Source organism: Carassius auratus, unplaced genomic scaffold (assembly GCF_003368295.1).
Source record: "Carassius auratus strain Wakin unplaced genomic scaffold, ASM336829v1 scaf_tig00024642, whole genome shotgun sequence".
Classification (NCBI taxonomy): domain Eukaryota; kingdom Metazoa; phylum Chordata; class Actinopteri; order Cypriniformes; family Cyprinidae; genus Carassius; species Carassius auratus.
This window is the reverse complement of record NW_020525365.1, coordinates 28,817-41,228: the sequence shown is the minus strand read 5'-3', so window position 1 is coordinate 41,228 and position 12,412 is coordinate 28,817. Positions and strand designations below refer to the sequence as shown.

At 36.6% G+C, this 12,412-nt stretch overlaps 1 protein-coding gene and 1 long non-coding RNA gene across 2 annotated transcripts; both read right to left on the bottom strand.

The window, feature by feature from the left end:
• Nucleotides 1-2,392: 2,392 nt before the first annotated feature.
• Nucleotides 2,393-3,374, bottom strand: LOC113078207 (uncharacterized). The gene is made up of 3 exons (XR_003281470.1): nucleotides 3,248-3,374; nucleotides 3,032-3,163; nucleotides 2,393-2,451 (listed from the first exon to the last, which is right to left on the bottom strand). It is a non-coding gene; the product is annotated as an uncharacterized LOC113078207 (long non-coding RNA).
• Nucleotides 3,375-9,224: 5,850 nt separating this feature from the next.
• On the bottom strand, nucleotides 9,225-11,553 carry LOC113078208 (zinc finger BED domain-containing protein 4-like). Its single transcript, XM_026250512.1, has 2 exons — nucleotides 10,185-11,553; nucleotides 9,225-9,842 (listed from the first exon to the last, which is right to left on the bottom strand). Exons 1-2 carry the CDS (start codon nucleotides 11,059-11,061, stop codon nucleotides 9,412-9,414), a joined length of 1,308 nt encoding a protein of 435 aa, XP_026106297.1. The 5' UTR covers nucleotides 11,062-11,553; the 3' UTR covers nucleotides 9,225-9,411.
• Between the last annotated feature and the right edge of the window lie 859 nt (nucleotides 11,554-12,412).

Sequence of the window (12,412 nt, the reverse complement as noted above, 5' to 3'; positions counted from 1 at the left end):
GAAGAAACATTGTCCAATAACCAATTTATTTGTTGTAAGTATAATCATTAATTTAATATTCTTTTCACCTGGAATGTTCCTAGGAGTTTGTCTGTGAAATTCTTGCGCTTCCTGTTAATCTGGGAGTCTGAGTCTAATGTCTCATAATGCAGACTGTTAAAATGGTGAATAAAATTAAATGTGGTTAAGGCAATATATTAGACAAATCTCTTGCTACTATTTTTTTTTTTTTAATCAAACACAAAGAGCAAGCATCAGCTGTTAATGCTGCAGTTATAAGTACAAATCTAAGTTTTTCTTCAGTCTTGTTTGAAATGGTTTAATGCTGCAAAAGGGTGGTGATGGTGCAGTGGATAAGACACATGCCTTTGGTGTGAGAGACCCGGGTTCGAATCCACTGTGAGACACCAATGTGTCCCTGAGCAAGACACTTAACCCCTAGTTGCTCCAGAGGCGTGCGACCTCTGATATATATAGCAATTGTAAGTCGCTTTGGATAAAAGCGTCAGCTAAATGAATAAATGTTAATGGTAATTAAACAGATGGAAGTACATATTCATGTGTCTATGGTGAATTTATGCCTCGTTGCTGCTGCTTGTGTAACTGTATTACTGGAAAGAAGCTCCAGACCTACTTCAATGAAAAGGAAAGCAGATATTGTTCTGGGATATACGGTTTTATTCAGTTAATTTCCATCACAGATACCCCAGTGGAGAAATTAGCTAGTGGCATAATACAAACCAAATGAAATACCTTTCAGTAGCTGATGGAGTTTCTTCACTGAATTTCGGTGGATCATGTTTTGAGCAGTCACTCTTCACAGACACAGAGCTGGACACATGTGAGTCTGATCTTACACTGATGACACAAAGAACAGAGAGAGAGAGAGAGAGAGAGAGAAAGAGAGAGAGAGGGGAAGAATATTTTACTACAGCAGATTCTTCAGTCTCATTTGAAAAGGTATAATGTTGTAAATGGTCATTTCTGTAGATAGATGGACACATTCATGTTTGATTGTCACATTCATTATTGAATTTATGCTCTCTAGTGTCTGTCTGTGTAACTGTATTACTGGAAAGAAGCTCTAGACACAGTTCAGTGAATAAAGAAGCAGAAACTCTGTGATTTATTGTATTATTTACTTATTTTCTATCACAGATACCCCAGTGGAGAAATTAGCTAATGCTATGTTGTAACAAACCAAATGAAATACCTTTCAGTAGCTGATGGGGTTTCTTCACTGAACTTCATTGGTTCATGTTTTGAGCAGTCACTCTTCACAGACACAGAGCTGGACACATGTGGGTCTGATCTTACACTGATGACACAAAGAACAGAGAGGGAGAGCTTTTTAAAGCATTAATACAATCAATTTCATAAATTCTTAAAAGAATCTACAATATATACTGCAATGTAAAAGAGAAAAGTATAAGTCCCTTTCCATCAGAGTAGAGTCCAAGCTCTCTTCTGTCACATCAGTATCATCCTCATCTAACACAAGCTTCATTTCTACCATTGTCCCATATTCAGCTTCATTCTCCTCCGTCGTCTCACTTTCCTCGTTTATATCTTCTCTAGCAATATTAGCACTGACAAGACCATGTAAACCTGTCATCTAAAGCAAATGACAGTGATTTACAGTCAAGTGGGATCTTTTTGATTTGGGACACTACTGTATCATGTCTTAATCTCTACAAGCAAGAGTTCATCTTTACTGAAAGCTGGAACACATCTCTTCTGACTTTATATCTACAGATTACATTTAATGAGGTTTTTGCTACAAATTCATTTCATCAGTCAAGTGTAACCATTTTTGGCCAAATTGTGGACCCTTACAAACAGACACAATGAACTTGAGAGATTAAAGACAGATTAAAGTGAAGAAACTGAATTCAAACAATATCTTTCCGGAGCCAAAGAATAAACAATGTGCTGACTGCTATACATAATATTTATTGCTGTAGTATTAGTAGATGTTTTATTAATGCGATGATGTCCATGATCACAGACAGACTTGTTATATGAGGGAAAGAATCAAATCACTCAGATTCCTTCTGTTTGTTTGGGGATTATCTAAACGTAATATTATATTCATAGGCCTAACCATAATATATCGAGCCATTCAATGCTATGGAGCAAAGAGCACTCCTCTATAGTTATTAAAAAACTATTACTCATTTTAGTTAATTTAACACTTAGAGCAAAAGATACAGATTGCAATGATTTACTTTTTCTATGTGAAATGTGCAACCTGAAACAAACATGTAAAACATTTTAATTCTGGGGTTGTACAGGATTTAAACCTGTTTTTGTTCTGTTTTTGACCCGAGACAGTCTTACCTCTGTTTGTGTGAGAGACTCATCTTTCCTCTCTTCTCTGACAGACTGCAGATGAACAGCTCAACACTGAGATCTTTGTGTCTCTGAAGACGATCAGATGCTCATCATGACCTGGACATGACAATGAGATCAAGATCATGAGAGTTCAGAGGAACAAATGATGAAGAAAATAACTAGTGCTGAATCTCTGAGTTATCAAGCAGTAAACATACAAATAAAATATGCTACAAATATACTGCCATGTAATAATCTCTTCAGATCACTCACAACACACTTCTTTATTTACATGAACATTACTATCGGATCATTAAGAAGTTTAAAGGAACATTTGTTTTGCTCGTGTTTATTGAGCGGTCTATCCAGAAGAACAGGTTTGATCTGATCACAGAAATACTTTCGGTTTCGCGACTTAAAATAGAAAAAGGAGGAAATAAAACAACTCTTTTATAATTATTCTGACTGCTAGTCTATACTTTAACAGATATTTTTTACAGACTTGTTAAAATGCTTTAACACGCGTCGATCGTCTTTAAACAGTTTGTTTTATTAATATCTTTCTGCTTCTCTGTGTTTTGTTTCTTCGTCGACAGACAGGTGTAAGTTATAACTGAACAAATCCCGCTTCATCCAGCTCTGAAACGCGTTCATCATTCTCCTAAATAAGTGTAATGGTGAAAGTATTCAGACTTACTTGCAGTAGTTCAGACGATCTTGTGCTGCAGGAACAGAATCCAGAAGTCTTTCCAACACTTCCGGTTTGTGATCGCTGTTAAACACCTGTGCGATCTTCACGATTGATGTTTGTCACCTGACACGACTTCATCTTGGAGAAAATCAAAGTCCAGTTAACAACAGATCTCGTGCATCAGCGCCACCAACTGGACAGGAATGTGAAGCACAAACACACCTGCTTTCTCCTTCTTCTTCCTTCTAACAGCAGATCCCAAACTAAAACAGTGCACTAGCGCCACCTGCTGTTTCTTCACATTCTCCCTCTCAATCTGCTCCATTCACCTCCTTCTGATACATTTGACTACTCTGAAGGGTTAATGAATAATGATCATATCAAACCATATCAAATAATCCAAGACAAACATATCAATCTGAAAGGTAATGATTATATGCTATATAACAGAATCATATACAGTCCTGTTTTTATTTGAAGAAATTTCATTACATTTCTTTCATTACAGCAATAGTCTATAAATTCAGATTGAAGGATTTCATTCAGTTATTCTGTAGGTTATGATGAATAATTAAGATATATGAAATGTATGATTCATTGAATTAGTTGAGAACTCAATTAATTATAATGAAATTTCAGTTTCTACATACAAATAGAAAATGGCCAGTTATTTTCATCTTATTATCTGAATTTATCATCTCTGTTCAGTTTTACAGGTCACTGTGATGTAGATATATGTGCTTTTCACAATCTGTCTTTTAAGATTTAAATAGTTTTGAATATAATGTCTATTAAAAGAGAAAAACTGAGACTGTAACTCATAAACTTGAGGGTTTGAAAAAGACAAAACAGCACTTTACCTCTTATTTACAGCTGAAATTAAAATTTTTACCATTTTACAATCAAACATTTAGTTATAATTTATATATTTATGTATTTTAAATCCTACATTTCAGGAAATATTAGACTGACTAATGAGTTTAGTCTTCTTCATTATTTACAGTCTTTCTGTACTCTTATTCAACATTTATAACACTGTTTTTTCATGTAATTTAAGTTTAAATAATAAATATCACAGCTGTCTTATTTACTCTCAATGTAATTTATTCTCTAATATTTTGATATATCTAATATTCCTGTCTTAACCACTGTCCTCAAAATCCTGCATCAGAATCAGAAAACAAAAGAGAAGTGGATAAGATAAGTGCTATATATATCCATCTCAGAAGAATCCACAACTAATAATAATAATAATAAAATGTATTTTCCAGACAACGCATGCAGAGACATTGCTGGATCTGATGAAGAGAAACCCCAGGAAAACGGAAGAAAGATCTTGTTTGAGACTCGAATCTCAATCATTAGACTGTAAAAAGTGTGAGAGATGAGAGAGATCGACCTTTATCTGTTCTCACATGGACAGATATTCAATGAGTATGGCAGAAATTTAGGCAGTACCTTACCATTGTGAAGCAGAGTATTAATGATATTATAAAAGATATGGTGCTTAGAGAAGATGTGTTGAAACCAAACAAAGGTCAGATTTGGATTAAAGTGTTCAGGATTGTTATTGGGGAAATGAAGATAACTGTAACACTTTATCCAATTAATCACTTTATGTACTGACTTTATGTACTGAACTGTAGACTTCTGTCTCCTCACAGCAGAGCTCCAGATCAGCTGTATGTCATGTGTGTTAACTGAGAGCTGTTCTGAGGAGCATCACTTTACTGACAGCTACAACACAGTGTGAACGCAGCATATGATCTTGAGGATCTGACAACAGCATCATCTAACTGACTTGATCATGTCTTTATGGATCTGTTTCTTCCTCTGTTAGGATGCAGCTGACAGGACAGACTCCAGTAAGAGTCCTCAGTGTTGATCAAGTCCACATCTAACACATCTAGAGCGGGAATCATCTGAAGAAACCTCTGTAATGATGAACCGACCCATCTCAGGCCTTCTGGGTCCATTTGTAACACTGATTTATGTCCTGCTCCTGGACTAAGTGTTTGAAAAGCACTTTATATTTTATTCAGCAGGTAATGATCAACCTGAGAAAAGAGGAGTTAGCTCCTAAAATTCAGTTCTGCCATATTGTGAACTCAGAGAGGAATAAAACCATATAGTTTTGATGCTGTTTGTTTTGCTTTTGCTTCTAATAGGAGAAGAACACGCAGTCTTATGAATAATTTAAAAGATACCTAAAAACAAGCAAATACAGACGGCTAATGGACAGCAGTAAAGTGAGATATGTGTGACTCTTTATTACTTTGTTTTATTTAAACCTATCTGAGATAAATATTAACAATAAAGCTTTACAAATTGGATTTGTATTTTTTTTTAATCTGACACAAAAAGAAAGAGTGCCAGCTCAAATAATCATCATTTATTATGACAAAGACACTAAAACACACTTGAAAAACCTTTAAAGTCCAGCATTCTGCTTTAGATTTCAACACTTCCTGAGAAAAATGAACACAAAGGAATAAATATGCATTATCTTATGAGAAATTCCATCATTATTCATGTAACTGATGTGTGAATATGTGCTCCATCTGTTCAGCTCTTCTGGATCTGATGTCATAAACCAGAAGAATGACAGTAGCCACGCCCACCAGAGCAGAGAGGACCAATCAGATCACAGCTTCAGTAGAAGCACAACAGTGTTCAGAGTCTGAGGAATAAACAGATCAAACTGAGATCAGCTCAGTCAATAAACACTAATATTAACACTAATATCAGCTGCTGAACCTGAACATGTGTGACAGAATTCACTGATGTCCAGATGTTGAGTCTGCTTGCTCATGGGATTGGGATGAGATCCTGATGATGAGGATGAAGATGAAGGACAGTCTGTAGTGTGTTTTATTGTGCTGTTTGTGATGCTCAGAGATCCAGTCTGATTGTCCAGCTTCAGTCTGTCTCCATCAAGAACATCATTTACAGTAATTCCTCCATCTGTTACGCACATTTATGAAGACTTAATGTCCCTCCATCACTGAGACGACTCACCGAACACACCTGAAGAACAAACACAAAAATACTTTAAAATAACTTGATGGTTTGCTAAAGTAAATAGTTTGGAATTATATTTCAGAAGAATAATATCCCAAATAGCACAACAGAAGCAAACTGTTGTGTGGATTAATAATTGTATCTTTGTGGTGATTTTTACTAAAACTCTGAACTGAAGTTGATTTGAGCTTCACAACATCATACCCAGAAAACACTTCAGATGAGAATCACATCACGACTGAAACTAAAGCTGCTGCTGTTTGAGCTTCAGTGTTTTACATAAAGCACATTCAGAAAAACAAACAGAGATATTTAAAGAAATACAGATTTCAAACTCACCGACCAGACGCCACAAACACAAACAGAACCAAACATCTTCAGCGGTTTGAGTCCACAGATATGAAGAGACAAACTGGTTCAGGAATGAAAGGACAGATGAGCTGATGTGAGTAAAGTGATGTCAAACTCTCCTGTCAGTCAGAATCAGCACATGTGACCATCAAACTCCTTCTTTCTGAAGAACTCAAACTCTGAACATTGACACTTTGAGCTCCAGTATAGACCACAGCTTCCTGGAGATCAATGGAGTCGTTTTCAGCAGAAACAAACTGACCATAACATGTGAAAAGAGTCTTAAAGCAGCGTTTGATCCTGAGATCCTGAGAGTCTTTGACTCTGGTTTCTCCTGTAACTCTCTTCAGCTCATTTGTTCTTCATCTCTTCTCAAATGTCTCAATTGTTTCTCCTCTCTGACTGATTTCAGAGCTTCTCTGATGTATGTATGGAGCAGGAACATTTCAATGTTGAGATGTAAACCTGCAACCTTCAGTCTCTTGTTCTCAGTTCAAACTGACTCCATTCAGCACTGATGGACTTTCAGATTTCACTCTTTGAGGAAGAGCAAGATATATAGAAAGTCTTGTAGAAAGATAAAATGTCCATTACTTTCAGAACAGCAGGACAAACAGTCTGGACCAACCTTTTCCTGCAGGGAGCTTTCACTTTGACTCACAAACAATAGATTCATACACACACAGCTGTAAATGTTAACGAGAACAGTGGCCTGTAAATCTGATTCATTCAGTTGGAAATCAGATCAGTTTGTATTTTGCTAAATTTGGAAAAATGTGATCTCTGTCTTTTTGATAGCAGAAACATTATTTGAAACACATACATGTGAGTTTATTTGGCTCTTTTCTTCCAGAGAAAGTGCAGAGGCCTGGATCAATGTTTTCTGAAATTCAAGTTATGTTGCACTTACACAGAATCCTCATATTTGAACTGTTCACTAGATATATAACAGTCATGAAGGCCTGAAAAATACACTCACACGATTGAACTAGATTTTAGTGCATGAACGTCTCCAATAAGACAACAAGAACAGAAAGGCTGAGACGCGTCTCCTGCTGGATGAAAGTCTCTGACTGTGAGCGAGCGCTGGATATGAATAGAAATAGTCTTTGACACGAAACGCATGAGATTGCTGATGTTATTCCCAGCTAACACAGTAATGTTGTGATGGTGTAACTGGACCGGACCATATTCATTGCAGGAATCATTTTGTGATTCCTATATTCATTGTGGTGACGTTATTAGTGATGGGAATTCTGGCTCTTTTTAGGGAACCGGATCATTTGGCTCTGCTCAGTAAAAAGAACCGGGTCTTTTCGGCTCCCAAATGGTTCTTTATTGAGTCCCACTTCTAGCTTTTCATTCAGCCAAATTTATCAATGTTTTGACCTATGTCTGGTATGTGTGCACAAATACAAATTTGGTATTTATTTAATTAATAAAATCATACATTCAGTACTAAGGGAACTGTCCCAGATGGAGTTGTTTTATTGAGAAAGTGGTTTATTTCGTAGAACAACACACTTGCTGTTTTAAGCATTTATTAAGAAATCATTTATAAGATGTATAATCAAGAGCACATAGAGATGACACATGTATTAGTGAGAGCGCTGAAGAGAAAAGAAGCTGGACATTACCTCAGCAGCTGTGTTTCAGATCAAGTGTAAAAGACAGCAGAGCAGAGAATCCAGAAGAAGAAAGATGAGAAGATGCAAGGCCTTTTATAAAGCACTTGTGAAGGGATTTCCAGTGTGATGTCAGAAGACACTGGATCCACCTGCTGTCTATAAAAGACTGAAGTGATGATCAAATCAGATGCTGAAGAGCTCTCCGGCTCCAGAACCATCGCTGATATTGCCTTGAGCAAACCACTTACTCACATTTATACTTTATCTAATACTTACACAGTAGTTGTAGAATATTCACTAATTGTTAGAGCTGTAGTCAAGTCCAGCTTTGTCGAGTCCAAGTCAAGTCCAAGTCCAGGACTAGTCGAGACCGAGTCAAGACCGAGTCCAAAGAGGTTCGAGTCCAAGTCAAGTCCAAGTCCAAATTTTTCGAGTCCAAGTCAAGACCGAGTCCAAATGAGAGAAAAATAAATGATCATCTTCAAGACCACATAGTTAACTACTGATAATGTATGTGATACGAGAGACAGCATATCTCCTAGTCTAAGAAAATAATTTTACAGTATTTTTGGAATGATCAAAAAGCATGTGCAAAGTAAAAACTTTGTAGGACAGGGGTCTCCAAACTAGATCCTGGAGGGCCAATGCCTGCAGAGTTTAGCTCTAGCTGGTCTTAACACTATCTGGATATATCTAGTGTGTTTAGTAAGGTTCAAGCTTGATTAATTGGTTCAAGTGTGTTTAATTAGGGTTGGCGCTAAACTTTATTTACTTTAGGTTTAGCAATTTCACACAAGCTGAAGTGCAACTTCACAATTTCAGTCTTTTTATTATAGTGTGTAACAATACTGTTATACAGTAATATATATATATATATATATATATATATATATATATATATATATATATATATATATATATATATATATATTATTCTACTTTATAATTATACTTGTTTAACAATTTTATAGTGTAATAATAACATTCTGGTCTGCCAATGTAAAAAGTAACAAATAAAAAGCAACACAGGTGTCACTAAAATTTTTTACAAAACATTTTAATTCCAAAATGACTGCAATGAACATGTTCCCATTTTTGTAACTTATTACTTACAATAAACCAAAGGAACATTTTCAACAAAAACAAAACAAAAACCAAGTAATAAATCTGAACATATTCAGCTGTGTGTGTGTGTGCGTGTGTGCTTGCCATAGGCCATATAATATATAACATATTCAGGAGTACCAGTCAAATCAAAATCCCCCAGGGGATTACCAACACAGTTTTAGTGCAGAATTTGATGCAAGTATGGTATAGCAGGACCCTAACCTGAACTGTCTCTGCATCTAATCCTCATACTGTACATCCTCAGTATTCTTTTCTGTTTTACAGAAGTCCATTGTTGCACTTGAGAAATATAAGAGATGAGAGCATTTTTGATCCTAGGCTTGCTCGATGGGGCCTCATAAGAAGTCCTCCAGCACTAAACACTCTTTCAACTGGTGCTGAAGATGCAGGGACAGACAGCACTTTAAGAGCAAGAGCATGCAAATGTGGATATTTGTCCTTGTTGTGAGCCCAGAATATAAGGGGGTCCTCCTCTATTGGAGAGCTCTGGATGTGTTCAAAGTATTTCATTACCTGAGTGACAATGCTTGCCTCAGTGGGAGAGCTATGTTTCATTTTATGAGTTTTATACTTTGCCAGGAGTCGTGGAATCTTGGAATTTGATGGAGAATGATGTGGATCTGCTCTAGGTCCCTCTCTTGCATGGATATTTTCCAGGTCAGCCTTTTCTGCTTCAGCTATCAAGCAGTCTAGAAGAAATAAAACAAAAATGCATACCTTACTAATCAACTTGAAATATAATGTAAGAGGTATTAATAATAGTAGTAGTAGCAGTTAAAGTAGCTGTATAACTATAAACACTTAAAAACTAAATTTTATAAGTTGGCTTTTAATTTGTTTTTATGCTTTTATTCATTAATTTTTTTTTTTTAGATTTGTTACCATTGTCTTATCTTTTTAAATAATTTTTTCTTACATTGCATTTAAGTTGTGTCTGTGAAGCACTTCTTTTTGTGCTATATAAATAAAATATATTATAGCAGTAGTCGTAGTAGTAGTAAATACAAGTCCTCACAGGAGGACACACAAACCTGTCAGCGATTTCCGCACCTCCTCCCTTAGTCTCTTTACAGCAACAGTGGTGCCACTGGTCCTCACATCCATGTCGACCCAGCTCATTCCAAACTGAGGGTCCAACATTGCAGCTTGTGCATAGATTTCATGACTAAATGGTGCATCAAATCTATGGTACTCTGGCTCTGCCATATGAAGTCTAATGAAGATGCCTGAGAACCTTTCCTGGAGTGAATCCCGGAGTGCTCTGATCAATGGCCTGCAGAGGCTCTTTGGCGAATCCATCTGAATTAGATGAGTGTTCAGGTCAAGCACTGTTGGAACAACCATGCTGATTGTTATGATCTTTTCTCCCTCTGTTAATTCAGTCGCTTCAGCAAAAGGTCCAAGAATCAAACAAAGTTCTCTCAACTGGGCAAACTCTCTTGTTGTGATGACAACATTCTTAAAGTCAGGAGAGCACATTTCTGTCAAGGTGGTGTGATCCAGCTCCGTAATGGCCTGTACTTGCTTGAAGGTGGAATTCCATCGTGTTACAGTGGCCACCGGAATGCTTTTGCCATTGCCAAAGACTGCCTCAAACTTGTCTTTGAAAATTGTGCTGCTATGCAGTAGAGTTGCAAGCTTTGACACTTTGGACATTGCTTGAGAAAGGCACTTCACCTCCTTTAATCCATCACCCACTACTAGCTGAAGACTGTGAGCAAAGCAGGACAGCCGTTGCCGGGAACCTAGGTTAAAGTTCCTATCTAACGGTTCAGTAACCATGTCCTCCTCATCCTCACTATCATCAGAAAGGTCTTCTGCCATTACAAATTTAAAAGCTTTTTTCATGTTAGCTGCGTTATCTGTGATAATAAATTCAACTTTATCATTTATATTGTATTCTTCCATTATTTCATCAAATGCAGCTGCAATGTTGTCAGCACTATGACGCCCTTTAAATCTTCTGCAGTCAAGGAGGAAGGATTTCAGAGTGTATTCATTAGCTGTGGAGTTACAAACATGAGCTGCTACTCCTAGGTAAGACCTCAAGGTGCGATCTGACCATATGTCAGCCGTTACAGAGACACATTTTTGATCAGCCAGACTGGATTTGATACACTCTTTGACTTTAGTCACTAGCTGAGGTATCTGTTTGAAGGCTATGGTTGATCTGGCGATTGGGGTGTACCTCTCATCAATGGTGTGTAGAAAATGTCGGAAATGTTGATTCTCCACTATTGATAGGGGCAGGCAGCAGCCAATGATGAGGTCATGGATGATGGCTTGGTTAATGGCAAGTTGCCTCGATGAAGAAGCACTGTACACTGGAACTTGTGTTGTTTGCCGCTGGAATGTATCTATGGTTGGCTGTGAGGGCCCCCCCACCCCCCGTCGCTGGCCTGCCCGATACTGCTGAAGCCTGGAAAGAAGAAATGCAGTGTCCTCTATTAGTGCAGAAATGTAATAACAGAAGATAAGTCAACTTTCTTTTTAAATCAATATAGCAGACATACAGTATACACAGATTTGCATTGATTTTGCATTTCTAATAGTCCTGCACAATATAAGGAAATTCATATATATAAATATAAATATGTATGTATGTATATATATATATATATATATATATATATATATATTTTTTTTATTTTTTTATTTTTTTTGCAATGATGATTACTAATGATAAAGTGATAAATAAATGAATAATTAACTGTGCATATATTATATTATTTAATAAAAATAGTTATTCATACATTTTTAGTTCATGTTAGTGTCATTTGAATAATGCATCAGTGAATGCTGAAATTAAAGTTAACTATCAATAAATGCTGTAGAAGGAATATTCATTATTAGTTCATGTTAACTAATGTAGTTAACTAGTTAACCATACTGTAAAGTGAAAAGGCGTATTCTTATGTTCAGGATGCCTTCCAGCTCAACTTACCTATCTTTGTGGTGTCTTTGCAGGTGCCTTACAAAATTAGATGTTGTCCCACAGGTTTCTGCAATAGTTTTGTTGCAAAATTTGCAGTTGGCCTTGTGTTTCTTCTTCTTCCATGCTCCGTCGAAGAATTCTCTGTGGTTTGTAAAACCATACTGTATAATGCTGCTGTTTGCTGACATCCTGTCTGTATTCAAAAATTAAAATGACTGATGCCTTCGCAAAGCGCGCACGCACAAAACTAGGGACATGACGCATGCGCGCGGTTAAGGCAAGAAGGGATACGTTTGGCGCCACTGGGCATGCGCACATAAATAC